The 27,800-nt window shown below is 43.3% G+C and overlaps 2 protein-coding genes across 14 annotated transcripts; one reads left to right on the top strand and one right to left on the bottom strand.

The window, feature by feature from the left end:
- Nucleotides 1-2,369: 2,369 nt before the first annotated feature.
- LOC139564684 (zinc finger-containing ubiquitin peptidase 1-like) lies at nucleotides 2,370-12,735 on the bottom strand. Of its 11 annotated transcripts, none has more exons than XM_071384430.1 (13): nucleotides 12,549-12,691; nucleotides 11,616-12,249; nucleotides 9,309-9,410; nucleotides 9,079-9,135; nucleotides 8,713-8,820; nucleotides 6,847-7,016; nucleotides 6,513-6,681; nucleotides 6,027-6,215; nucleotides 5,636-5,801; nucleotides 4,744-4,907; nucleotides 3,611-3,664; nucleotides 2,727-2,953; nucleotides 2,370-2,503 (listed from the first exon to the last, which is right to left on the bottom strand). In XM_071384430.1, exons 2-13 carry the CDS (start codon nucleotides 12,217-12,219, stop codon nucleotides 2,456-2,458), a joined length of 2,058 nt encoding a protein of 685 aa, XP_071240531.1. In that variant the 5' UTR covers nucleotides 12,220-12,249; nucleotides 12,549-12,691; the 3' UTR covers nucleotides 2,370-2,455. The 11 variants fall into 11 exon arrangements, 9 of the variants coding, with proteins under 9 accessions (XP_071240531.1, XP_071240534.1, XP_071240532.1 ...); XM_071384433.1 differs by having other exon boundaries at nucleotides 6,847-6,956; nucleotides 12,549-12,690; XM_071384431.1 differs by lacking the exon at nucleotides 12,549-12,691 and adding an exon at nucleotides 12,369-12,521.
- Nucleotide 12,736: 1 nt separating this feature from the next.
- Nucleotides 12,737-22,333, top strand: LOC139564685 (importin subunit alpha-6-like). Of its 3 annotated transcripts, none has more exons than XM_071384441.1 (14): nucleotides 12,737-12,878; nucleotides 14,045-14,172; nucleotides 14,397-14,498; nucleotides 14,876-14,975; nucleotides 15,346-15,440; nucleotides 15,798-15,929; nucleotides 16,455-16,543; nucleotides 16,720-16,819; nucleotides 17,042-17,205; nucleotides 17,283-17,361; nucleotides 17,512-17,637; nucleotides 18,669-18,796; nucleotides 19,009-19,187; nucleotides 19,760-22,333. In XM_071384441.1, the coding sequence occupies exons 1-14, from the start codon at nucleotides 12,875-12,877 to the stop codon at nucleotides 19,945-19,947; spliced, it is 1,614 nt and encodes a 537-aa protein (XP_071240542.1). In that variant the 5' UTR covers nucleotides 12,737-12,874; the 3' UTR covers nucleotides 19,948-22,333. The 3 variants fall into 3 exon arrangements, with proteins under 3 accessions (XP_071240542.1, XP_071240543.1, XP_071240541.1); XM_071384442.1 differs by lacking the exon at nucleotides 12,737-12,878 and adding an exon at nucleotides 13,479-13,584; XM_071384440.1 differs by lacking the exon at nucleotides 12,737-12,878 and having other exon boundaries at nucleotides 14,023-14,172.
- The last annotated feature ends 5,467 nt before the right edge of the window (nucleotides 22,334-27,800 follow it).

Raw genomic sequence — 27,800 nt, forward strand, 5'->3', positions numbered from 1 at the left:
CTGTCAGTTATCAGTGAGCTGTCACATTGCTGAGGGGGCATGGACAGGAATCAGGACAGAGGCTTGGAGGAAAGAATGTACCAGAGAAGAGTTCCTCCAACCAACCCACAGACTGCGGTCCTAACAGTTCAATAGTAATTAGAACATTCCAGTCAGTGGCCTGGGAATAATATGTATTACAGAATGTCCTTTTCACCAGCAACTTTGTTTTATATATCTGTCCTATTCTCACAGTAGTGATCGTGTTGCCAGGTGACTTTCCAGGAGGGTGTGAGTGAGAGTGTGTGTCATCTGTGTTTGTGAGAGAGTATATGTGTGTGTATCTGTTCCACTGAAGCCGCACGTACCCAGAGGGCCCTGGCCCCCAGATACTGTAAGAAGATAAAAGCTGCGGCTGCGGAATGTTCCTCCTCAATTGGAACAGGACAGAAGGATAAAGCGTGACTCAACACTAAATCATCAGTGGTCTCTATGTCTCCCCATGTAACCTGACTCATGTTTGAGAAAGGGGAGAACTACTTGGTCTTGTTTTCTGATTTGACAATACATGAGGAGAGGCTGGTCTATTCCTACTTCTAGTGAAAGACAGTGTGGGGCAAAGATTTACCAGGCATCTCTCCATGGATGCACTCCGTTTATGATATATATATATACATTATACACACACACACACACTACCATTCAAAAGTTTGGGGTCACTTAGAAATGTCCTTGTTTTCCATGAAAACATACATGAAATTAGTTGCAAAATGAATAGGAAATATAGTCAAGATGTTGACAAGGTTATAAATAATGATTTTTAATTGAAAGTGTCCTTCAAACTTTGCTTTCGTCAAAGAATCCTCCATTTGCAGCAATCACAGCCCTGCAGACCTTTGGCATTCTAGTTGTCAAGTTGTTGAGGTAATCTGAAGAGATTTCACCTCATGCTTCCTGAAGCACCTTCCACAAGTTGCATTTTCTTGATGGGCACTTCTTCAGCTCAATAGGGTTGAGATCCGGTGACTGCTAGCCACTCCATTATAGACAGAATACCAGCTGACTGCTTCTTCCCTAAATAGTTCTTGCATAGTTTGGAGCTGTGCTTTGGGTCATTGTCCTGTTGTAGGAGGAAATTGGCTCCAATTAAGCGCCGTCGACAGGGTATGGCAATGGCGTCCACAGGGTATGGCAAAATGGAGTGATAGCCTTCCTTCTTCAAGATCCCTTTTACCCTGTACAAATCTCCCACTTTACCACCACCAAAGCACCCCCAGACCATCACATTGCCTACACCATGCTTGACAGACAAGCCCTCCTCCAGTATCTTTTAATTTTTTCTGCATCTCACGAATGTTCTTCCTTGTGATCTGAACACCTCAATCTTAAGAGTCGTCTGTCCATAACGCTTTTTTCCTCTGTCCAGTGTCTGTGTTCTTTTGCCCATCTTAATCTTTTCTTTTTATTGGCCAGTCTGAGATATGGCTTTTTCTTTGCAACTCTGCCTAGAAGGCCAGCATCCCGGAGTCACCTTTTAATGAAGCTGCCAGTTGAGGTGAGGCGGCTGTTTCTCAAACTAGACACTACTTGTCCTCTTGCTCAGTTGTGCACCCACTCTTTCTATTCTGGTTAGAGACAGTTTGCGCTGTTTTGTGAAGGGAGTAGTACACAGCGTTGTACGAGATCTTCAGTTTCTTGGCAATTTCTCACATGGAATAGCCTTCATTTCTCAGAACAAGAATAAACTGACGAATTTCAGAAAAAAGTTATTTGTTTCTGGCCATTTTGAGCCTTTAAATCGAACCCACAAATGCTGATGCTCCAGATACTCAACTAGTCTAAAGGCCAGTTTTACTGCTTCTTTAAAATCAGCACAACAGTTTTCAGCTGTGCTAACAGAATTGCAAAAGTGTTTTCTAATGATAAATTAGCCTTTTAAAATTATAAACTTGGATTAGCCAAGACAATGTGCCAGTGGAACACAGGAGTGATGGTTGCTGAAATGGGCCTCTGTACACCTATGTAGATATTCCATTTTAAAAAATCAGCCAACTCCAGCTACAATAGTAATTTACAACATTAACAATGTCTACACTATATTTCTGATCAATTTGATGTTAATTTAATGAACAAAACCATTTCCCCCCCCCAAAAACAAGGACATTTCTAAGTGACCCCAAACTTTTGAATGGTAGTGTGTGTGATGTGTGTGTATATATATATATATATTTTTTAAACAGTTAATCCTTGTCATTTACCAGTAATCTATGTTTGGTTACAGTCATTTCTGGTAGTTCAATAAATATGTGTCCTTACGCCTTCTACAAGGTCCCAATTCTACACACAGGAATATGTTGAGGATTTGAACAGAACAGAGAAAAAGGCAAATGTTAAAATACATAATTTATTTAAAACGTCCAAGAAAATTCAACATGTGTTTTTGGCAGTTATACATTTGCAAAACTGCATTCCTGCATCAAGGGATCCTCTCGGCTCGCAGTGTTCTTGAGTTGAGAATGCGGGTCTGACAAACAAAAAACAAATCAATATAGAATAGTTGATTCCCAGTTCAGGGCACATCGTAGCAAAACACTTTACACATGAAAGTCAAAACCTGTGTTCTTACTGGAGAATTTCAGGTACAACCTTCCTGCTTCACTTTGTTTCAAATGTTTTTAACCCTACGGAACACCATCCAGACGACCAAATACTGTACCTGTATGCAGTTAAGAGCCACTCAGACTCACCTGTTTCTCCACGGGGGAGAGCACGCCCTCTACAGCCACCACCTGGTACTGCCTATGTTTCAGGTTGCCAGGGAACTTCCTCATGCGGCAGACAGCTGTGCTAACAGTGGAGCCATCTTGGCTCAGCAGTTTCCTCACATCTCCAGGTGAACAGCCAGGGTCCAGGAGCAACAGGCACAGGCTGCCATTCTTCTTCTGTTCCACTCCTACTATAGAGCGGCTATGGCCTGAGGATGTCGATAGAAGACATGGAGGAAACACACTAAAGCCTTGTTCACACTGCAGGTCTTAATGCCCAAATCAGTTATGTTTTTCAAATCCATTTTGGACTACTGACTTTCAAAACAGCATGTTACAAGTGAGCAAATCAGATGTGTGTGTGTTCAGACAGCATTCATTTGCTGACATGGCTACGCTAGTTGTCATAGTAACTACGGGTGTGTGCACAGTGGTGTAGGCTGATTGATTGGTGGTGGTGCTCATGCTTCCTATCACTCAGAAGTTATGTAGCAAGCTAAGGTGACAACAATGCCTGCCATGAATGTTTCCCCAGTTGCTTTGCATGTTCAAAATCATAATGTAAGAATACTTAAAGCCTCAAAAGGATAAGATGATCCAACTTTCAAATGGAATATTTTGGCTAGCCACAGCAGTCAACTAGCTAGCTAGGTAGCAGTTTAGCTTTCTAGAACATTCACTCATTTGTTTGTAAACAATTAACAAGCAAGTTACTACCAGATGTTCTTGTCAAACTGTCAACGGAGTAGCTAGCAAGCAACAAGACATGCCAAATAAGTCTACTAGGGCAAATAAATCTGATTTGACCGTTCACACAAGTCACATGGCCGGGATTCAGATTTGTATCTGACTTTAAAAACACCTACGGTTTGAAGTGTGGCTTGAAATATCAGATTCCATGTTATTTTTGGCAGTTCCGACTGCAAGAAACAGAACAGATTTGAATCGGATATGCAAATAAATAGGATTTGAGTCACTTCAAACTGCCAATGTGAACACGGCTTTAGAGATAACGTAGACGTCAGATGTACACACAGATGAAACAAACAAATCTCCCTCAAACACACTAGTACTGAGCGATTAACCACCATTTAAGTTATTTTTCAGTTTTTAATCAATAATTGATTGATTTAATCACTAATTGACCGACAGATTCAATTATTTTAATTCCATTTCATTCGTTTTTGTTCTATGAGCTCGATGTGCAGTTTCTCTAGAGATAAATCAGATCAAGCCCAAACTGTGCGATGTAGTAGTGAGTTGAAGTTTCCAACAGGCCATTTTTCGACATATTTTAGTGCAGAAAACGTGGTAATTAACTACAATGACTATAATCCATTGCACACCCGCCTACTTGTCCGGTCTGTGTGGCGCAGACACGATAACTACAATGACTATAATCCATTGCACACCCGCCTACTTGTCCGGTCTGTGTGGAGCACGCGTGATCGAGCGAGATAGAAAGCAGTTGCTTCGAGAGGTATCTCTACCTGAAAATACATGATCTAAGTGATTGATAGTTGGTATTCAGCAGTCATAAAAGTATGCTTTATTTACTTTGAAGAACAACTAAAATAGTGATTTTGTCAGACAGCAGCTCTATAGAGATGATGACTTAGAATGAAATATAGTCATCAAATAAATCAAATGTAATATACACAACTCAAATATTTTATTCAAGTAAATGTGAAAAAGTGATAAGCAGTAATGGGCAGTCACTACCATCATGGGACTTTTGTTTTATTATGTGTTGTTACAGCATTCAACCCACAAAATGTATAGTGCATTTAATGTAAAAAATTATAATATCGAAACCCGTTATTATTTTTGAATGATCGAACCAAAACACAACCGACCTCAAAAAGCACTAATCGCTCAGCACTAAACGACACACAAGAAAACATAAAATAGACACACGCCATAAACAAATTCTACATTGGATATCAGTAAACCATCATCAGCTAATCCATCCAATCCACTAAACCCATGTTAAGACTACCTTGGTGCTGGAGGTAGAGGGGCGGCTGTGTGGTCTGCACCACCCGGGGCGGTAGTCTGGCGCCTCTGGTGGCAGTCTGAGAGAAGTACTGCTTCACCCAGTCAAAGAGGCGGGGGTGGGTGTCCCCTGGGCCCGTGGCCTGGTGGAAGTCTAGAACACGGGCACTGTGGGGACACAGGTTAGAGGTAACTGACTGAGAACAGACTCCATTTTCCACCATGTACATTCTATAGTGACTCTGTGTGTATACACTGAGTATACCAAACCCATAAGGAAACCCTAATATTGAGCCCCCCCCTCGTTTTTGCCCTCAGAACAGCTTCAATTCGTCAGGGCATGGACTCTACAAGGTTTCAAAAGCATCCCACAGGGATGTTGGCACATGTTGACTCCAATGCTTCCCACAGTTGTGTCAAGTCGGCTGAATGTCTGGGTAGTGGGCCATTCTTGATACACACAGGAAACTGTTGAGCAAGAAAAACCCAGCAGCGTTGCAGTTCTTGGCACACACCGGTGCGCCTGGCACCTACTACCATACCCCGTTCAAAGTCACTTAAATATTTTCTCTTGCAGATTCACACTGAATGGCACACATACACAATCCATGTCAATTGTCTCAAGGCTTGAAAATCCTTCTTTAACCTGTCTCCTCCCCTTCATCTACACTGATTAAAGTGGATTTAACACGTGACATCAATAAGGGATCATAGCTTTCACCTGGATTCACCTGGTCAGTCCATGTCAAGGAAAGAGTAGGTGTTCTTCAATTTTGTATACTCGCTGTGAGAGTCCATTCAGGTGTCTAATTCAAATATAGCTGGCTACACAAATGTGTTATGTTCTAATGCGTGTAGTATGTTAACATTCTGTGTGTGACTCTCTGGGCTCTAACCTGACTCTGAGGGAGGTGCAGAGAGCGTAGATCTCTGTAGCTCCTATCCAGGCCCGTGTGCCCTGTAGTCGCTGGTTAAAGTGGGTGGCGCCCTGTGGGTCTAACCCCTCCCGCCACGCCCCCTCTATCAACACCTGCACCCGGGGGATGCTGGGTACTGACCCCTCTGGGAGAGGAGGGAGAGAGAGAGGGGAGGGGGGCAAGGAAAAGATGCCATGATAGAATATTTAAGAGAGAAAGTTAGTTTAGGAGATTACATGGTGAAACGGCTTTTTGAGAGGGCTGCATTCAACCGTTTCATTAAGCGATCCAGACAGCTACTGGATTTGAGAGAATGGTAAACAATTGTAGAATGTGATGTTTTGATATATGTCTTTCTGTCTGTGTGCACCTGAGAGACTGGTACTGTAGGGCGCCATTCTTTGCAGAGAAGACAGGAGCATCTGGAAGTTTCTGTAGCCACATCCCCAGCCCTTATCCCCCTCTGATGAGCAGTAGTGGTCTGTGTCAGCACTCAGCCACACGTGGACACAGTCTCTGGCCTCCCTCTGATAGTAAACATACAGAGCACCCAGCACACCTGCCAAAATGAGAGGAATACAATAAGCAAAGAGAATGACAAAAACAGAGAAAAAGAGAGAGCGCTAAGGTGGAGCTGGCATTTAGTTTTTTATCAATTGAAGGAAGACAGTTATTAATGACATACATACCTTGTAGGCTAAATAAAATGTAGGCAAAACATTGAGAGATGTAGGTGGTGGATAGACAGCCGTATAAACATAACATGTGATCTAAACAACTCAGTTTGAGAACATAGTAAATAATGAGGGAGCTATGTTAGTCAAGATCCGGATAAGAAATTGAATCTCACACACACCCTGCGTTCTGGTCCTGCCATTGTCGACCCTTGAGGTCAGAGCCTCCATCATCTCATCTCTCTTGTTGTGGAAGTCAGCAGGCACCATGACACTTCGAGACACGGCTTTCTCCGTGGTCCTCTCCATCTGTTTGCGGTAGCCCCCCCTCCCGTCCACACCAAACTGCCTCTAAACACACGTATACTGTAAATCTTGTTGACGTGCAGAAACACAAATAAACCAAACACTTCCTACATAAGCCATGTGACAAAGCACAGGCGCGTCATATGGTGCATCATGCAGCAAGGTCAAATCCACTACTCCAGGGTTATTATGGTTGTGCTTTATAAGAACCTGCAGCTTCTTGAACTCCTCTGCCTCCTGCTTCGCCTCCTGTTCCTTCCTCCTCTGCTTTTCCTCCTCCTGCAGCCGTCTGGCCAGCCTCAGGTCTGAGCCAGGGCTCACTGCAACACACACAGCGTCAGTCACAATTCCCTCTCTCGAATACACCATGGGAATCAACCCTGTACACACAAAACTGTTGTGAGGACAGCTGCATGTGAGCTCAGCGGTATGAACTGGCAGGTTGTAGAAGTTCAAACTTTATAGTCCTCAGAGGGAAATTCATAGTTCAAAACCAATCACAAAGGACAAATTACACATTATATTGCAACTTCAGGAGTTGGCTGGCAATAGAGTGCATGTGCAAATCAAATATGGGGTACTACACCATTCTCTCTCTCTCCTGAGACCCTGTTTATGGTAAAATAACAGTCATAACGTTGTTATAACATGGCTACATCTAAGCAGGAAATAAAACGTGTTGGAAGCATAAGTGGGAACTAAATAGATTTCTCATTAACCCTTTACACTCGTACCCATATGCAGGTAGAACATAGCAGATTTGGGCACTAATAAATGCGTAAATTGGAACGTACTGGCTGTACAGTACATGCTATACATGACGTCAGAGCTCTGGCTCTGCGCTTCACAGCACTGTATGGTTTTGCCTGACAGCAGTTCTGAACTTGAGCATCTCGCCCTACAAGAAGTTGTGCCCATATCTCCCGCTAATTGGGCAACTTTTGCAAATGTTTTGTTGTCTGAGTGAGGGAAATGCTGTAAATTAAAAAGGACTCCATGCATTTTGAAAGATCAGACGTTGAGAATTATAATAAATCTCGCTTTGATGTCATACAAACAAGCCAAACACCTGTGTGTCCAAATGTGCACTTTCATATCATAAAACGTGTGTCATATACAGTGTCACCATTTATGATCACTATGTTTGATGTACAAGATGACTTGGCATAATATCCTGTGTTGTTCTGAACAGAATGAGCCCATGTTTGTTAATTGTGAAGATAATTTGCAGAGGCACACGCACCTGAATGCACTCATGACTCATTTCTATGCTCACCAAAATGATGATCTGGTTCTCTGAATTGCATTGTGAAAGCCTATCACTGTAATATTGTATTTTATAACTTAGCTAGTCATGTTGGCAATATAACAGGCTTTGAAATGATGCCCATCTGACCCAGATTGCGATTTATAATGGACAATTTTGGGATTGTGTAAACAACAACAGTAATTGTGTGATGGCGGGGACGCAGGGCTGTGTTCCAAACAAAACAACTACAAGTGTGCTTGCTCTAGTTCCTCAACAGCACAGCTAGGAGAGATCAAAAAAGCAACTTATAGTTTAAGACTTTTCTTTGAGTCAAAAGTTAATTGAAATTACTTAGGAACTTAGCACACTTTGGAGAGGAGTGTGGCCACTAGGAGACACCAGTTAGTCCTCTCACTCAAACGCTTATTTATTTTGTCTTATGTTGCACCTATGCCCACATTTTCCAGGAATATTCTTATCATGTTACTGAATGTATCCAGAGTATTTTCAGATTTTGTTATCAACAAATGCAGAAAAAAGTACAGTAAATGTAAAATGCACATACAAACAACAGTGTAATGTTTGGATTCAGTCTTGGGTCAGGTGAACTGTTGTGTCCTCACCTTTGGCAATTATGGGGAAATTATTAGACTAAACTCTTCCCCTTCAATTGCTACCAGGGTTTTTCATCTGCTTTTCATATTTCTTCCGTAAGATACACTTCGAATTTAGCCCTATCCCGTTAGGACAATTCCCACAAGTGTAAACACAAAATCCCAATGAAACCTGTGTTCCCATCACATTTGATTGTTTAAATCAAGCCATACCTGCACTATTGGCTGTACCATAGTCAAGATGCAGCTCCACATGTTCCTGTAGGGAGTAGCAGTCTCCACACACCACAGAACACAGGGGACACACATAGCTCTTCCCACCTGAGAACGAGGTCAGGGACACACACAGTGGTTAAAAGGGATATCGATGGGGCATTTTTATTTAAATCATTATTCATCCAAGTTATTCTTGTTGAGATAAAACCTCTCTTGCAAGTTCATTTTGCTTTTTGGGGGAATATTAGACCTTAATCAGTAAGACATGGGCAGAGAGAGAGCCTCAACCTCTGTCATAGGCAGGCTTCTTCCTTTGTTTGGTTGAACTATATTTGTTCCTATGATGAAAGGAATGAGACGAACCTGAGCTGTTGCTGGATGATGCTGCCTCGGTTGATGATGTGGCCCCCAGGACAGCCTCTGAAAAGTCAGATACAGATTATGTCAGAGTCAGAGACTTAACACAATGGATTGGGCCTCATGTTCTGTCTGTGATGAACTGTGTAGACTCAGACTGTCATGAGTTTGTACAGTCACAGTGTGTTCTGTGCTGAACTGTGTGGTCTATATGTTCTGAACTGTAGATCCTGTACCTTCAGCTGGGCTCTCTTCTAGTAAGTGCAATTCAACATGTTCCTGTAGGATGAAGGCGTCGGTGCAGACCAGAGCACACATAGGACAGGAAAACCGCTTCTCTACGACAACAGAAACACAGTACATAACAATGAGACAAAGGATGACGACAAGACTAATTCAATCCATAGCGAGGAGTTTTTCAACCCACTCCACACATCACTTGAATGCCACACAGGCGCAGCTTTGGTAGCAGGTTCATCCTGCCCAGAAGCTCCACAGAGCAGTTCAGAAGGCCATTTTTACCCACAGCCATGAGGCTTTTTAACGAGTGTAAATGACTCATTTATGGTGCCTTCTTTATAGAAATGTTATTGCTTGTTTCCCAGCAGAAGGATAGACAACAGTATTAATCTTAAACTTGTCTCCATCGTTTATGGCTATTAACATGCAGGTGCCTTGATGCTGAGTGAAAACTATTTCCCAAGTTGGGATCAATAAAGTACTACTCTACTCAAACCAACAGATATCAGTCAGTACAACCAAAGATTATGGATATACTGACAAGATACATGTCTCCCCGCCCTAACGGTGGGAGTTATTGTCCACAAAGCGGCAATGCAGACTGACTAGCTCCTGCCTATCTTTGCTTTGGATTGGTGGATTATTGTAATCCTTTTTTGAATATTCGATGAGGGTTGTGACGTTAACCGCCTGTATTCAATGGAGAGAGATGCTGCTAGCCTCATCCCAAGAATATGCATAGCCATCTCCAAGATAGTGTTTTTTCTCAAGTGACAACGATGTCATGTGTCCTACTTATATCAGTACACTCATAACTTAAGCATTACAAAACTTCTATTATAAATAAACCTCATGTAGCAAATAAGCCATTCATTTTATTGTTGGCTAAATTCAACACTCTCTTGCTTTGTGGGCGAAACAACAAAAAACAACACCTGATGGAGGGAGACAGATTTTCTGATGAGTTGGGCCTCTCTCTTCCGCTTCAGTACAACAAACCAACTAGGCCTAATATTAGTCAGTACAAAAAACTAACTGATGAGGTTTACAAAATAGTGATGCAATTGACAACTGATTAAAGTGAGGCAGAGCCCGCGAGTGCCAGACAGCATGGACTGTTAATGGAATGCATTGACAGTTCATCAATAGGCAATCAACCCAACTAATAGTCAGTATGACAAACCAAATCATATCAGTCAAAATACAAAAAAACAAGTAATACCAGACAGTACGACAAACTAACTAATTAGTCAGTACGACAAATTCTATCAGTCCGTACAAACAACCAACTAACAACAGTCCGTACGACAAACCATATCTGTCAGAATAAACAACCAACTAACGTCAGTCAGTCAGTGCGGCAAAACCAACTAACGTCAGTGCGGCAAAAACCAACTAACGTCAGTCAGTCAGTGCGGCAAAACCAACTAACGTCAGTGCGGCAAAAACCAACTAACGTCAGTCAGTCAGTGCGGCAAAAACCAACTGACGGCAGTGCGGCAAAAACCAACTAACGTCAGTCAGTCAGTGCGGCAAAAACCAACTGACGGCAGTGCGGCAAAAACCAACTAACGTCAGTCAGTCAGTGCGGCAAAAACCAACTACCGTCAGTCAGTCAGTGCGGCAAAACCAACTAACGTCAGTGCGGCAAAACCAACTAACGTCAGTGCGGCAAAAACCAACTAACGTCAGTCAGTCAGTGCGGCAAAAACCAACTAACGTCAGTGCGGCAAAACCAACTAACGTCAGTGCGGCAAAAACCAACTAGTGTCAGTCAGTCAGTGCGGCAAAAACCAACTACCGTCAGTCAGTCAGTCAGTGCGGCAAAACCAACTACCGTCAGTGCGGCAAAACCAACTACCGTCAGTGCGGCAAAACCAACTACCGTCAGTCAGTCAGTGCGGCAAAACCAACTACCGTCAGTCAGTCAGTCAGTGCGGCAAAAACCAACTACCGTCAGTGCGGCAAAACCAACTACCGTCAGTCAGTCAGTGCGACAAAACCAACTACCGTCAGTCAGTCAGTGCGGCAAAACCAACTACCGTCAGTCAGTCAGTCAGTGCGGCAAAAACCAACTACCGTCAGTGCGGCAAAACCAACTACCGTCAGTCAGTCAGTGCGACAAAACCAACTACCGTCAGTCAGTCAGTGCGGCAAAACCAACTAACATCAGTCAGTGCGACAAAACCAACTAATGTCAGTCAGTACGACAAAACCAACTAATGTCAGTCAGTACGACAAACCAGTAAAGATGTAACAACATGTTGAATAAACAAACACATTTCAGACACTCTAAAATAAACCTTTAAGTGGGGAGGAGAAACGCTTCTGTTTGACTTTGGTGTGCTCTGCGGATCCCACTCCCACAGACTCCTCAGCATTACAGTGTCTGCTACTAGGCCTACTGGAGTCCTGAGCTGATCTCAGAAAGCCTGTAGACACTGAAGAGGTGGGTTCAACAATGGCCACTGCTCGCCCTCCACCGGACTCCCCCCCAGCTTCAGTAATTTGCTCCTTAGACTCCAGTGTGCTATTGGATGTCCTGGGTGAGACCCCTCCTCCAATGGTGTCAAACATGTTCCCATTGGCTACTCCTCCTTCAGAACCCTCAGACCTAGACAAACCAATGGCTTGTTTGTAGTGATTGTCCACTATGGTGGTAGTGGGAGTAGGACTTGAGCTGGGCCTGACAAGACTGTGAACACCTCTACCCTCTGCTCCTCCTCCATCATGGTCCTGTTTCTCTTTGTGTGTGGTATTGATGTGGAAGCGGAGTTCGTCGTAGGCGACTCCGGACCAGGAACAGAGGGGGCAGCCCATGTCATTCTCCGGGTGGCTCAGGAGGAGATGGGTCTTCATGTCCTCCTCCAACACCAATTCCTCACCACAGAACTCACACGTCAGCATGGCCAATTGTTTCTGGTGCTCAGCTGGACACTGAAATGAAGATAAATTATGATAACATTAATTGTCAGTAAATAAATAGGAATTAACAGGAAGGATGTCAATCCAATGTACACCAAATGTACCCAATAACGAAACAACGCAATTCCCACCTTTGTCAGCCAAGACGCAACAACGGAAATCCCATCTTTGTCAGCCAAGATAGCTAGCCAAATTCTAACTCAGCTAGCATAGTTCATTCAGAATTTGTTTAGTCAACATGTCAGGCTATGGGCTAAAACGTGACTTCAAAACACAGAGATTGTTAGCTAGCTAACCATCATGTTACTCACCGATTTCAAGAATATGGACGATGTGCCGTACTAATGCTTGACTTACGTGACTACTTTCAAAATAAATGTGTTTCTGTTTCACTTTTCATTCATATGCCAGTTTAGCAATGCTAACTAACAACTTCACTTTACTGGCCCAGTTGGCTACTCCTCCTTCAATTTGAGCTGATGGATTTGACGTCACTGGTTGTTGATCCAAGGAGGGTTACTGGGAAATTTTAAGCGATACAAGACGCCATATTGCTCTCAGCTGGACTCGGGAGTTTGCGTGAAGGAAATAATAATACCTAGCTACACCTAGGCGTTTCTGACATTATTCATCTTAAATGGGTAAGTGCAATACAATCGTCACAACTTTTTTATTGTCGTTTTCTTTTTTTGTCACGTATTATCTGATAACTTGGCATGACGATGGTTGCTAAACAAGAGGGGACAGGAGAGGGGTGTGAAGGAGATAGTTAGCTAGCTAACGATGTAGGGAGCTATCTAGTTTGATAACGCTAGCTGTGTTATTAGCAAGCTCAATCTTAAAAAGCTGTGATTTGGGTCTAATGGCAGTTTTAGCTACCAATGCCTATTATAATTGGTTTTACAGTTGATTTTAAGTATTTTTTTTGCTAACGAAACGAATACGGTAGAAGGTTTTTGAACACCATGTAATTTAATTAACACGAATAATGTATTAGCTAGGTAGCCAGCATGCTACATGCTAGTTGCTGTGTGCTAGGCCAGTGGCTCCCAACCTTTTTTGGTTACTGTTCCACCAACTGAATTTTGCTCTGCCCGGAGTACCCCTGAAGTACCCCATGTGTATTTTACCAGTAAGCCTAAGGTCTCGTGAGTCTTCTCAAGTACCCCCCCGTGGATAGGCCAGGTACCCCTCCCAGGCCAGGCGTCCTACTAGGTAGTACCGCTGGTTTGGAACCACTGTACTAGGCCGTACTATACTACTAGCTAGAGAGGAACCCGGTTTCTTGCGATTGGAGATATCCAGCCTGGAAGACCACTGATTCCCCCAGAAAATACAACAAACAATGTCAATGTGACGCTGTCAGCAAGACCGTGGTTAATGTTAGCTAACATTCATTAGCTAGCTAGCTAGCTGATGCGCTTGTCATCTTTATCTAGCGAGCCAGGAATGGCATTCTTTGACTCACTAGCTAACACAAAGATTACAGCTGATGACAGCGAGGGAGAAACATTTGGTATTGTTACTTTGATCACCAGTCTTCTTCATCAGCTATCAAACTGTCACCCCAACTGCTGTTTTCGTTTGAGGATGCACATGGCAGGGTTTGTGTTCAAATCCCCTTTTGGCCAACATCCAAATTCACATCGAGAGTGATTTAATTTATTTGATTTTCCATTCGCGCCTATGTTAACATCAACATTAGCTAGCTAGTCAGTTAAGTTTGGCTGGTTGTGGCTGCTGTGAATTCACAAGTTTGTATATTTGATCGTTCAGTATAACGTTATGTTTATCCTTATTTCCCCAGACGAGATGGCAAGCCCAGGGAATGACCGAATGAAGAGTTACAAGAACAAAGCGCTGAACCCACAGGAGATGCGCCGGAGGAGAGAGGAGGAGGGGATCCAACTCCGCAAACAGAAGAGAGAAGAGCAGGTAGGGTGCTTCTAGTTCTTACGCCTGGACCACTGAATCAGCTACTCTCATTCTGTGGAGACAACCCTAATCTCATCCAATTTGACCATGTAAATGCCTTTTGAATGGTAAATCTTCTCCAGATATGAGTCATTTTTTTATTGACCTGTTATAGTTGTCTTTGGTTTGTTTGTGTTGTAGTGAGTCAGTGTCCTACTAACACTTACCTCTCTCTCTTCCCCCAGCTGTTCAAGAGGAGGAATGTGTGTGTGCCCTCGGGCGATGAGTCTATGTTAGAATGCCCTATCCAGGACCCCGACATCAGCTCCACTGCACCAGTCTCAGGTGTAAGTGACCATTACTCCAATTGTCCCATTGTCTTGCTCTCATGGGCTACACTCTGCACTGAAGGACTAGTTACCTGTTGAAAGACAATGCCATTACTCCATAAAATAAGTACAAATAATTTTGGGGGAAACAGAAGATTCTGAAAGCCATGGTTAGTTAAGTCTTTGCTCTCCAGTATCCAAAAAAGACAAGAGGTTTTGGTTTTCGAATCAATCTGTGATTAAAACTAGATGAAGGTCATTAGACCTAAGTGCACTTTATGTGATAAACTGGTCAGGTGTAGCACTACATCGCTTGCTCTGCATTATGTGTGTATAGTGTCAGAGTACATGGTTTTGTATGTCATTCACGTCTTTATGTATGTTGACTTGTGTAGGAAGGTGTCATAACTCCAGAGATGATCCAGATGATCTTCTCTGAGGACCCAGACCAGCAGCTGATCGCCACACAGAAATTCAGGAAGTTACTCTCCAAAGGTCTGTGTGAATCATGCAATTCATAACACCCCAATACAGGGGTCATGCCACCTGTATTATTTAGGATATGTCTCCATTGGGACCCAATTCCCTATTTAGTGCACTACTTTTGACCAGGACCCACTATATAGGGAATAGGGTTCCGTTTGGGACGGGACATAGTTTGGTCTTTGTATAGTATGTTTCCTCAACAACAAAGATGGATTGTTCGTGCCAAATGTCTGCAAGTAATGCCTTTGTTGGACCTGATGCTATTCCTTTAACACCGTATTGGAATGTGTCAGCATCACACGTTTTCAGCCATGAACCACGATGTTTTTAAGCTAGTAGTGTGATGTCATTGTCATGCTCTCTTCTCTCTCCTCATCAGAGCCCAACCCTCCCATCGATGAGGTCATTCTCACCCCAGGGGTCGTCAATAAGTTTGTGGAGTTTCTCAAGAGGAGTGAGAACTGCACTCTTCAGGTTGGTCAGGTGGCTGGGTCTCTGTCTGTGTGTTAGTTGGATGTGCTGGGAATTCTTGGTTTGGTCTGTTAGAAATTGTAAAATGTATTCACTACACAAAATTACACTAACAGAAAGCTGTTGGAATATAGGAAATTAAGTCAGATTCTGTAATATTATATCACATCCTGTTGGCATTAGTCAGTCTGCATGACATCTGCATTGTATTTCTCCCTGTCAAAAGACATAGCTAGGGAACTTTCCTCTGCCTCTTTATGACACTCAGTCAATCATAACTCTTCACCCTGTGTATCTGTCTATGAGGGCTTGTACTATGCTCCCCATGTGACCATGGTGTGAAATGTGTGTGTGACACAGTTTGAGGCAGCCTGGGCCCTGACCAACATTGCCTCTGGGACCTTCCTGCACACCAAGGTGGTTATCGAGACGGGAGCCGTGCCCATCTTCATCGAGCTGCTCAACTCGGACTACGAGGACGTCCAGGAGCAGGTGACTGAACAGCCTGGGTGGGGGGGGCAAGGCCCCGGGGGGAGGCTGAAGCCCTGGGGAAGAGTTGTAGCATGATGGGACACTAACACATGGGTTACAGGGATGTCTAGCAGGAATGGGAATAAGATTTCATGGGATTTGTCCTGCCAAGGAGATCCTATCTGAATAGTAAACCAGCTATTTTTGCATTCCCTAAATATAAACGCTATGACTGCATTCTGATTCTCTACCCTTCTCCCTGAAGTGTTCTCTTATTCACTCTCCTTCCATGGGTTTTAACATAGCCAAATACTAAGCAATCCCAGCCCGATATGGTCCTAGCTGTGTGGTTATATAGCTGTAGCAGTATATGGTATGGCCCTCCAAGCCCAGCTCTATATGGTGCTGATGTTTGTGTGGAAATATAGCCTAGCTGCAGCACTGTATAATATGGCTCCTAGCTGCATGCAATATAGCTGCAATGTTACGGAATGGCAATATGCATGGCTGCTGGTTTAGAGGTGACGAGTGATTGGTGTATTTCAGGCCGTGTGGGCCCTGGGGAACATCGCCGGGGACAACGCAGAGTGCAGAGACTACGTTCTCAACTGTGGCATCCTGCCCTCCCTACAACAGTACGTGTGTGTGCGAGCTTGGTTTTATCAGTCTGTAGGCCCATGTCGTTTTAACAAGGAGAAGTAGAGTTTCATACCATTACCTAATACATTGTATAATCAGATTAGTCAGGTTTAACAGTTTAATTGCGGTCAGAGAAACAAGATGTACTAAAAACTGTTCTCTACCCCCGCAGGCTGCTGGCTAAATCCAACCGTCTCACCACAACTAGGAATGCTGTATGGGCTCTGTCTAACCTGTGTAGAGGGAAGAACCCCCCTCCCGACTTCACCAAGGTAATGGGGTCTATTCCCACATTGCCCAATCAGAGGACAGTTCTAACAGTCCAACAGATCTCTCCTGTCAAATGCACAAACCACTCTGGGATTTTGACTAATTTCTCTCAAAGCCATTCTCTTAGCAAAACTTAATGTTCTCCTTTCACCATTATCCCTCTTTCTGTCTTTCTTCCTCCTTCTCGCTCTTTTCTTCTTTGCTCTCGCTCTCTCCTCCCCCAGGTGTCTCCCTGTCTGAGTGTGCTGTCCAGGCTGCTGTTCAGTAGTGACCCAGATGTGTTGGCAGATGCCTGCTGGGCCCTCTCCTACCTGTCTGACGGACCCAATGACAAGATACAGACCGTCATCGACTCTGGGGTCTGCCGCAGACTGGTGGAGCTACTCATGTAAGTACTACTCAACACACACACAAGAAATTGAGATGTTGGTGCACACTGACTGTGGTGTTTTTGGTCTTCCCCAGGCACAGTGACTATAAGGTGGTCTCTCCTGCGCTGCGTGCTGTGGGAAACATAGTGACAGGCGATGACATTCAGACTCAGGTAGAACTAGTTTTTATTTTCTTGCTACCTCCCAATGGCTTTGTCTCTCGTCACCCTGATGTGTGTGGAGTTTTGATCCTTCACATGGTCCTAGCTGTGTGTGTGGACTGGTGTGTAATCTTCACTGTGTGTGTGTGTGGATTGTTCCAGGTGATTCTGAACTGCTCGGCGTTGCCATGCCTATTACACCTGCTCAGCAGTCCCAAGGAATCCATCAAGAAGGAGGCCTGCTGGACTGTGTCTAACATTACAGCTGGGAACAGAGCACAGATCCAGGTGTGTGTGTGTACCTGTGCTTGATAGTAGCATGGTGTTTTAAGTAGTTATCTGAGGGCTTTTATCATTGAGTGTACAAAATATTAAACACCTTCCTAATTTTGAGTTGCACCCCCTTTTGCCCTCAGAACAGCTGTCATTCGTCAGGGCATGCACGCTGCACGGTGTCGAAAGCGTTCCACAGGGATGTTGGCCCATGTTGACTCCATTGCTTCACACGGTTGTGTCAAGTTAGCTGGATGTCCTTTGGGTGTTGGACCATTCTTGATACACACAGGAAACTGTTCAGTGTGAAAAACCCAGCAGTGTTGCAGTTGTTGAGACAAACCGGTGCGCCTGGCACCTACTACCATACCCTGTTCAAAGGAATTTATTTTGTCTTGCCCATTCACCCTCTGAATGGCACGCATGCTCAATCCAGGGGTCAAGGCTTAAAAATCCTTCTTTAACCTGTCTCCTCCCCTTCATCTACACTGATTGAAGTGGATTTAACTAGTAACATCAATAAGGGATCATAGCTTTCACCTGGTCAGTCTGTCATGGAAAGAGCAGGTGTTCATAATATTTTGTACACTCTAGGTCATTATTGCTAAAATGTCACAAGGTGCAGAGCGTTCAATTTGCCTGCTGGGGGCCAAGGAGACCGCGAGCTCTGCTAAAATCATTGACAACTACATGCTGTTTTCAAGGGATTGTTAAATAAATGTTAACTATTTGGTTGTAATATCATCCTATTAATGGTGGCCAATATTGCGAGATATCGGGAGGTGGTTACTTGTTTAACTCTGAGAGCTAAATGTGGAATAATCTGAACTGTAGTTCTGACTATGCTCTTCTAGAGGTTAAGATATTACAAACGGCATGAAAACGGCATGTAGTTGTCGATGGTTTTAGAGGAGCTGGGGGTCTCCTTGACCCCCAGCAGGCAAATCGAACAGTCTGCACCTTATTGTGATGTTTTATTGACAACAACCTATTTGTTTGTGTGTGTATAATGTCATCTCACTGTTCTATCTCTCTGTCTTGGTCAGACGGTGATAGATGCCAACATCTTCCCAGTGCTGATAGAGATTCTTCAGAAGGCAGAGTTCCGCACCAGGAAGGAAGCAGCGTGGGCTATAACCAACGCTACCTCTGGGGGCACTCCTGAGCAGATCAGGTAATAACGCGCGTCAAATTCTTAAATAGAACCGGAGCATCATTTTGGAGACTCGCTGCTTACGCCAAGAATTCATGAAATTAATGGGAGTAGTCGCATGCTCGGCAAAAGTTTTGTCCCAGTGTAGTAGGCCTGTATAACCGTATCTCTGCTAAACCAAATTAACAAATGTGAAAAAATGTCAATCTAACACTGTCTTGCTGTCCCGGTAGGTACCTGGTTAGTCTGAACACCATCAAGCCCATGTGTGACCTGCTGACAGTGATGGACAGTAAGATAGTGCAGGTGTCACTGAACGGCCTGGAGAACATCCTGAGACTGGGAGAGCAGGAGGCCAAGCAGAACGGCACTGGCATCAATCCTTACTGTGCCCTCATAGAGGAAGCCTATGGTATGTTTTACACACACACACACACACAACATAAGAGAGTGGGACAGGAATCAACCCTAAGATGTACGCTCAATTCTGTTTCTCCACATTCTCCCTGAAATAGCAAATGTCTCGTGGATTTATAAGGTATGCACTGACGTAAGGAGGCAGAGGGAACGATTGCACTCTTCAGGGAGAAGGAGAAATGTCATTAGGCTATGGATAATCACTTAGCCAGTGGAATGCACACTGTTCCACTAGATGGCAGTAGATATGTTGCTGTGAAGTGAATAGTGTACTCTGTAGTTCTTATCTAATAAGATGCAAGGACACATGCTGCCAAATTTAAACAGCCGTTAGTTAGTGATTATGACTCAGTATTGTCATGTGAGTCACTAAGGCCTGATATTAATTTGTGTGCGTGTGTGTCCACTGGCTTTTCTTACTAGCACTGATTTAGCTGATGGCTGCTTTATTGAGGAAAGTTGTATTTGTGATGACTGTGTGGATGTCGTACCTACCTTCGTTGAATGCACTGACTGTAAGTCGCTATGGATAATAACATCTGCTAAATGTAAAAATGTCCACGGCAGGTCTGGACAAGATAGAGTTCCTGCAGAGCCATGAGAATCAGGAGATCTACCAGAAGGCTTTTGACCTGATCGAGCACTACTTTGGTGTGGAGGAGGAGGACGCTAGCATCGCCCCACAGGTGGACCAGAACCAAGGCCAGTTCATCTTCCAGCAGCAGGACGGGCCCATGGAGGGCTTCCAGCTCTAACCACCACTTGACCTTTGACCTTCACCCCTCTGAGTATCTACTACTACTACCCCCCCCCCCCATCACCCCAGAGAGTCCAGTCTCCATAGGGCTGTTTTAGACCTGAACAGATGACACTACCCCATCTCTCCTCTCTCACTGGACCCACCTGCTCCACCTCTCTCTCCAAATCTTCCTCTCCTGCAAGGCTAGCCTTGCCACGCCACCCTATCTGGAAAGAGCGAGAGCGAGCACGAGAGAGCCTGACTGACTGAAAGACTGACTGACTGAGGACAGCTCATTCTTAGTGTTTGAGACTTCCTGGAGCTGTATGAATATGAAAGAAAGAGTTGGCTGATATTTTGTCTTACTCCCTAAAATGTTTTTATTTTATCATTATTTCCTGTGATATTATTATAATACATTATTATTATTATTACGACACTGGTGTCTCAATCGTCCTCCATATCTCCTTTTTTAAATGTGAAATGACCTCTTCAGTCTTCAAAAATATAACAAAAGATATGAACACATGAAGCATTTGACTGAGGATTCTCTGGATTTCACCAGATAGTCCAAACTATCCCTACTAGTGTCCGGAAGAGGTTTAGTGACTGTATCAGCTCATTTCCTCACTTGTACCCTTTGACCAGAGCTGAGAGAACGGTAGGCTACAGACAGCCTACTGTTTTCGTTGGGAGGATGTACATTGTGTCAAGATGATAATGATGATGTGTGTATTCCAGTGGCATATTATTTAAGTTGGAAAGCAGCTGCACATCTCTTTCTCTGGGGTCTCTCTTCAGTGTTGAAATGGACTATGGTTGACCTGGAGATTCCTAATCTTATTTATTCTGTTGAAATGTCTTTCTGCTAATTTGAGAGAAAGATGGTCAAAAACTGTCATTATCATCTTCTCTCCACTCCTTGGCCCTGGCTGCAATATTAACGTTAGAATAACATCAGGACACCAGTTGCATCGAACTGACTGCAGTAATGTAGATGCATTGTGTAGGGCAGCACTGCATGTAACTTGCTGCATTAGTCAGCATAGCGTTTAGCCAGGCTTATGCTTATCTGTAACAACGTCACGGTAGGATTGACACAACGTTAGGGCAACGTTGAGGAGTGTTCTGCTTGTGTGAGTGCTCCTTATTGAAGCGCCGCCAGCAGGCCACAGTACAGGACCAGACGGGTTAGGTTCAGTGACTAGCGTCTGTCGTGTGATGCAGTGTCTGTAACAATCTCCAGGTGAATAAAAACACAGGCTCTCAGAGTTCTTTTGTAGTTTTTTCCTTCATCTCACCATGAGTTATTATGATGTCATTACTTATTTGTTTTGCTGCAGTCTTTTTGTTTAATTGGTGGTGGTTAACTTTGCATTGGACTTAACGCTATTGGACGTTGATAGAAAATGCTCAGTTGAACTCTAGTGCTTTGTATATTATATATACATGTAAGAAATTATATAGGGGAAAGAAATACCTACTAATTGGAAGGGGTGATTTTATTAATTGCAGTATAATGTGTTTTCTGACAGATGCAGTAGTGTTGTACTTATGGTTGAGTCTTTGCACACGTACCTGTTGCTGCTTTATTCTGATCTTCTGTTGGTCATGTGTTTGTCTCCTCTGGTTCCCATCATTTTTAGAACAGCTTCTAGAAAATGTTTTGTTTTGAACGGCTTCCAGAACATGTTTTGTTTAGAACTCCTTACGTTTTTTAAAATCTTTTTGTAAAAACTTTACATGAACTCTTGATTGGTGGAGGAAACCCAACCTGGCTACACTGAACTGCTGAGCTTTTATTAGCGTGTGTGACTACAAGCACAGTATTTCAGCATTCTACTTTTCTTTTAGTTTTAAACTCATCACTCCTGAATCCTGGCTCCTTACTTTTGGCATGTTATGTTTTTGAAAATTGTAGATGCTGTATACATTTTGAGTACCATATTAATTGATCCTAGGACTTGGAAATTATATATATATTTACTTGAGATGGAAACAGTTTGTAGTGCTACATTTTGTCATGCACATTCAACAATTTATAGTTTTCTAGTATTTCTCATGTTTGTACGATTGGATGATATTATTTTTATGTTTTAGGTTGATTTATTTGTCCTTCATTTGGGAATTGTTTTGTTTTGGTTCTGAAACCGAGGCTAAAAGAACTGCTGTGGTATTCTGTCCAGAATCCTCTAGTTTAGGTGGTTACCATATCATGTCGCCGTTGTGGTTCTGTTTACTTTAACCCAATGGACCACAGAGGGCTGTGTGTGAAGCTGGACTCAAAAGCTCCTCTCTGTGTTACTCATGGAGCTGTTGTCTGGCTCTCTTTTGATGGGTTAATGTGGACTGTAAAATATTGAAGAATAAAGAAATGAAATAAAATGATCTGTTATACAAGGCCTCTTGTCAGCTGGAATATTGGGGATTTTGTCTTCGATTATGGTTTTAACGGAACTTATCTGTTCAATTCTTATGAATGAAACACACACACAACCTTACAATAGACCTTGTCTAGCCTGTTACAGTTCCTAAGGGGGACTATTAGTGACACTGACTTTGCAGCTGATTTTAGAAGACTGGTCCTGGCCCTGTTATCAGAACTTCTTTGCGGTAACAGTGCATACACTACATGGAGGCATTAGTCCTATGTGTGACTGCTGGAAGTACAGTGCCTTCAGAAAGTATTTACACCCCTTGACGTGTTACACACTGAATTTAAAATGGATCCAATTGAGATTTTGAGTCACTGGCCTACACACAATGCCCCAAAATGTCTAAGTGGAATTATGTTTTTAGAAATGTTTACAAATTAAGAATGAAAATCTGAAATGTCTTGAGTCATTAACTATTCAACCCCTTTTAGTTCTGGCAAGCCTAAATAAATTCAGGAGTAAAATTTGCTTAAGTCACAAGCATGGGCTCACTCTGTGTGAAATACACTGCTCCAAAAATTAAAGGGAACACTTAAACAACACAATGTAACTCCAAGTCAATCACACTTCTGTGAAATCAAACTGTCCACTTAGGAAGCAACACTGATTGACAATAAATTTCACATGCTGTTGTGCAAATGGAATAGACAAAAGGTGGAAATTATAGGCAATTAGCAAGACACCCCCAATAAAGGAGTGATTCTGCAGGTGGTGACCACAGACCACTTCTCAGTTCCTATGCTTCCTGGCTGATGTTTTGGTCACTTTTGAATGCTGGTGGTGCTTTCACTCTAGTGGTAGCATGAGACGGAGTCTACAACCCACACAAGTGGCTCAGGTAGTGCAGCTCATCCAGGATGGCACATCAATGCGAGCTGTGGCAAGAAGGTTTGCTGTGTCTGTCAGCGTAGTGTCCAGAGCATGGAGGCGCTACCAGGAGACAGGCCAGTACATCAGGAGACGTGGAGGAGGCCGTAGGAGGGCAACAACCCAGCAGCAGGACCGCTACCTCCGCCTTTGTGCAAGGAGGAGCACTGCCAGAGCCCTGCAAAATGACCTCCAGCAGGCCACAAATGTGCACGTGTCTGACCTAAGCTAACCTCAGTGTGATCACAAGAAGAAACTAGTAGGAGTCTACCTGAGTGCGTCATACATGATTGGAGGCATCCACTGTAAAACAACAACGACAACTTCACTTCACACTGTTTACCACAGCTTGACAGACACAGACTCTGCGTCTCAAAATCCTCTTGCCTCTTGTCAGATGGAATTTAGTGGATTTTGTCTACAGGACGTCTGTCTATTCTTCTGCACAAAAGCAATGATGATTTCGACAGAACTTGTTAAATTCCTATGAAACACACACACACCTACAGACACTTTCTGTATGTGGGTGCTGTCTATGCAGCTGATCCAGTTCCACCCCTCAGCCATTTCACCTAACCCAACCTCTGTGTGATCACGAGAAGAAACCGGTAGGAGTCTACTTGAGAGTGTCATACGTCACAGGACTGGAGACATCCACTGTTAAACAACAACGAGAACTTCACAACACTATACCGCGTCTGTGATTTGGTCCCATCAAAGGAAACTGTGTTGTTTATTGTATTTTTATGTGTGACATTGGAAGCATATTTTTTGTTCACATCATGATAGCAGGTCTACAGAGCTTACATATTTTGCCTTGCTGTTCTAACTGTTGTGATCCACACAAAAAAACACCTAAACTATCCCTATTTATAACACATTGTCACCTTTTCTCACTAACAAGTTGATTAGCAATCCAGAATTAGGATTGCTGTCATAGAATAGTAAAGTATTAACACTCCCCAGTTAAAGCTGTCTCTTCCTGCTCAAGGGCGATTATTTCCTCAGAGTGTCAGTGACTAGGCATTCTAAGAGAAGAATTCCATCCACATCCTATTTCAGTGTAGTATTTGTCCAGTATCAGTTAACCAGAATTTAGTTTATGGTCTGTTGAGATGGGTTCAAAGTGTGAGAATGGTCTAAACTGACTTTTTGTGGAACTCTTCATGAAATATTTATTTAGCTCTTATGTACTTAGTGATGGTATCATCATCATGAAATGATGAGGACAAACATTCTTGATAAAGATTTTCTTGACATAGAGAGATCATGGTTTCATTTTGATGCTACCTCTAATCTCAAGGCTATCACATGGAAATATCCCGAGGGACACCTGTCACCCTCTCTCCAACTCACCAACTCTCTGTCTCTCTTTCTCTCCCTTTCTTAATCTTTCTCTACCCCTTCTCTCTCTCTTTCTCTCTCCCTGTCTCTCTCCTCACGGTGTCATTGTGTCACAACCAGACAGGCAGGTTCAGAATGGGGAGTTCTCTAAGTAGAAGAAACTAAATGACAGATTTCCCAGAAGCTGTTATCAGCTCACTCTAGCAAACACCATTATGATCTGTTATTATCTTTCGGAATCTTTGTATCCGTGTGACTCTTTGAATGCCTATCGGTTTGCATGCATGTCTGAAAAAAAATCTGACATTGTAAATAGTTTGTTTCCTCGTTCCAATGATTTTGCAGTCATTATCACCTGTTGTTTGGTTGAATTTTGGAAAGACTTAATTTTCAACATCTCCTCGATGACTCACACCTCAAAAACTTGGTCAAGTCAAAGCATTGCAGTTAACTTTGAAGGCGAGTCGAGACAGACTGATCTACAAATCACCTTGTATCATAAATAACTACTCATTATTATATCAGTATATCAGTCAGTCACAATTTACCCATGATACACAGTGTTGATGCTCTTAACATGGCCAAAGTCAACATCAGCCTGAAATGATTGATAAGTCTGGTGACAATGGCAGGGACAGGAGTGGAAGTTCACTGGAGTTACTGATGAGAAGGAGACAACAGAGATGAGATGAAACATATCTTCAGATGTGCGCACTTAATTCAAACTTATTGTTAATAATGCACTGATGTCAATGGAAGATTTTTGTGAATTCTTGAGTTACAAGCATGGATTTGGGCCTATCCGTTTGCACAGAAATGCGTTCTCTGGTCTACAAACAGCCCTTGTACCACAAAGACATAGAGATATAGAGCAGATGTGCTGTTCTCAGCAGTAACTAGGGTCTAGTTTCAATTAGGGACTCTTTTGGCATAGAAGAACAGCGTCACTGCCTAGGTCCCTACCCTATCTGCCTGAATATAATCTAAAATAGCTTTGGTGGTGGCCCTGGTGCATGGACCTTCATTGGGGGAACTGGGCCGCAGATCATCGCCGGAGGAACCAGGACACCGATCATCGCCGGAGGCTCCGGACTGGGAACCGTCGCTGCAGGCTCCGGACTGGAGACCGTCGCTGCAGGTGCCGGACTGGGGACCGTCGCTGGAGGCTTAGTACGTTGCGCCGGAACAGGTCTCACCGGACTGAGGAGACGTACTGGCAGCCTAGTGAGTGGAGCTACCACAACACATCCTGGCTGAATACCCACTTTAGCTCGGTGAGTGTGGAGAGGACACACTGGACCGTGGAGGCGCACCGAAGGTCTGGAGCGCAGCGATGACACAACTCGTCCTGGCTGGATACCCCCTGTAGCCCGGCAATTGCGGGGAGCTGGAACAGGCCGCACTGGGCTGTGGATGCGCACTGAAGGCATGGTGCGCAGAACCGGATAGCATGGTGCTTGACCGGTCACTCGCTCCCCACGGAAAGCACGAGGAGTTGGCTCAGGTCTGAACCCTGACTCTGCCAATCTCCCCGTGTGCCACCCCAATTTTTTTGGGGGGGGCTGCCTCTCGTTCCTGCCTCGCTGCTCCAATTCCTCGTAACGTCGCCGTTCCGCCTTTGCTGCTTCAATCTCCTCCTTCGGACGGCGATACTCCCCGACCTGCGTCCAGGGTCCTTTTCCGTCCAGGATCTCCTCCCATGTCCACTCGTCCCTTTTTCCACGCTGCATGGTCCTTTGGTGGTGGGTAGTCCTGTCACGGCTCTTGTCAGAATGAGTGGACAAAAGCGCAGCGTGGTAAGTGTTCATGATAAATTTATTACTCAAAACACTCGAACAAAATAACAAAGAGGGAAAACCGAAACAGTCCTGTCAGGTGCAGACACTAAACAGAAAACAACTACCCACAAAACCCAAACGAAAAAGGACAACGTATATATGATCCACAATCAGAGACAACGATAGACAGCTGCCTCTGATTGGGAACCACACCAACATAGAAATAATGAAACTAGAATGCCCACCCTAGTCACACCCTGGCCTAACCAAAATTAAGAATAAAAACCTCTCTATGGCCAGGGCGTGACAATGGACGTGTATTTAGAGCATGGAAACAGCAAGTGAAAGTCAACTGCACATTCAAACTTTTAATATAATGTACACAAAGTAATGTGAATATATATACATTTCATAATATACATAAATAATGTGGAAATAGATTTCAAGGTATTTAGAATTATGTAAAAACTTCAAGAATGTCAACTGACACTAGATATTTTAACATTAATGTTAAGAAACTGCTTGTCTCAACCTTGATTCAGTGTCATTTTTATAATGCCTGCTCAGCTTGGTATAGTGGACTATCAAAAAATCTGAAAAAGACAAAATCATGTTATCAGGTATATGCTGAATGTCCCCCTAGGACCCACATAGGGGTACAGGAGTTCCAGGAGGTGGGCTTGTTACCTTTGGAGTCCAGAGTGGACCAACTTAAATTTAGTCATATGTTCGACATCTTAAATGATTGTGCCCCAAGTTACATGAAAAACCACATTGATATGGTCTATAACCAACACAGTCACAATACCAGAGCTAGTGTTATGTCTTGTAAAATCCCAGGAGTAAACAGTACTGCGAGGAGCACGTTTTTCCATACAGGTATTTGTTTATGGAATAGCCTTCCTTGGAAAATAGCTTTAAAAAGAGGGCAAAGTTTTTCATTTGTACAAGGTTGTCTAAGTAAGGGAAACCACTCCACTGCCCCTTGTGCCTCCTACTGCTGGTCAGGTGTATTTATTTGAAGGATCGGTATGATATGCAATTAATAGATTAATAGATTGTTGATTTTAAGGTTAGGGAGAAGCGCAGTGAGTAGTGTCACTTTTTAGGATGTCAATATAAATGAATGTATTTATGGTTGTTTGTAATTTTGTCTTGTCTTTTAATCATTATATGTGTTATTGTTTTTACCATCGAGGACCACTTTGGAAACAAGCGTTTTAATTAATACTTTCAAGTGATATCCTCTGGGTTCACATTGTACATTTTGTTGTATATGTCTGTTGCCCAAAACGAATTAAATTCTATTCAATTCAAACCAATCATGCATTAAGAAACAGTGACAGAAATTCCAACTATAGCGTTCATTGTATACATGTTGTAACGATTCTTGTCTGGTGAAGGAGAAGAGGACCAAAATGCAGCGTGGTAAGTGTTCGTCATAA

Source organism: Salvelinus alpinus, chromosome 35 (genome assembly GCF_045679555.1).
Source record: "Salvelinus alpinus chromosome 35, SLU_Salpinus.1, whole genome shotgun sequence".
Taxonomy (NCBI): domain Eukaryota; kingdom Metazoa; phylum Chordata; class Actinopteri; order Salmoniformes; family Salmonidae; genus Salvelinus; species Salvelinus alpinus.

Coding starts and splice junctions, on each gene's coding strand:
- LOC139564684 (XM_071384430.1), bottom strand. CDS start 12,219: ATGCTGACGTGTGAGTTCTGTGGTGAGGAATTGGTGTTGGAGGAGGAC. Junction 7,017..8,712: donor TGGTACAGCCAATAGTGCAG/GTATGGCTTGAT, acceptor TTGTGTGTACAG/GGTTGATTCCCATGGTGTAT. Junction 5,802..6,026: donor CTACAGTACCAGTCTCTCAG/GTGCACACAGAC, acceptor CTCCTCTCCCAG/AGGGGTCAGTACCCAGCATC.
- LOC139564685 (XM_071384440.1), top strand. CDS start 14,023: ATGTTTATCCTTATTTCCCCAGACGAGATGGCAAGCCCAGGGAATGAC. Junction 17,206..17,282: donor AGACTGGTGGAGCTACTCAT/GTAAGTACTACT, acceptor GGTCTTCCCCAG/GCACAGTGACTATAAGGTGG. Junction 18,797..19,008: donor GGCACTCCTGAGCAGATCAG/GTAATAACGCGC, acceptor CTGTCCCGGTAG/GTACCTGGTTAGTCTGAACA.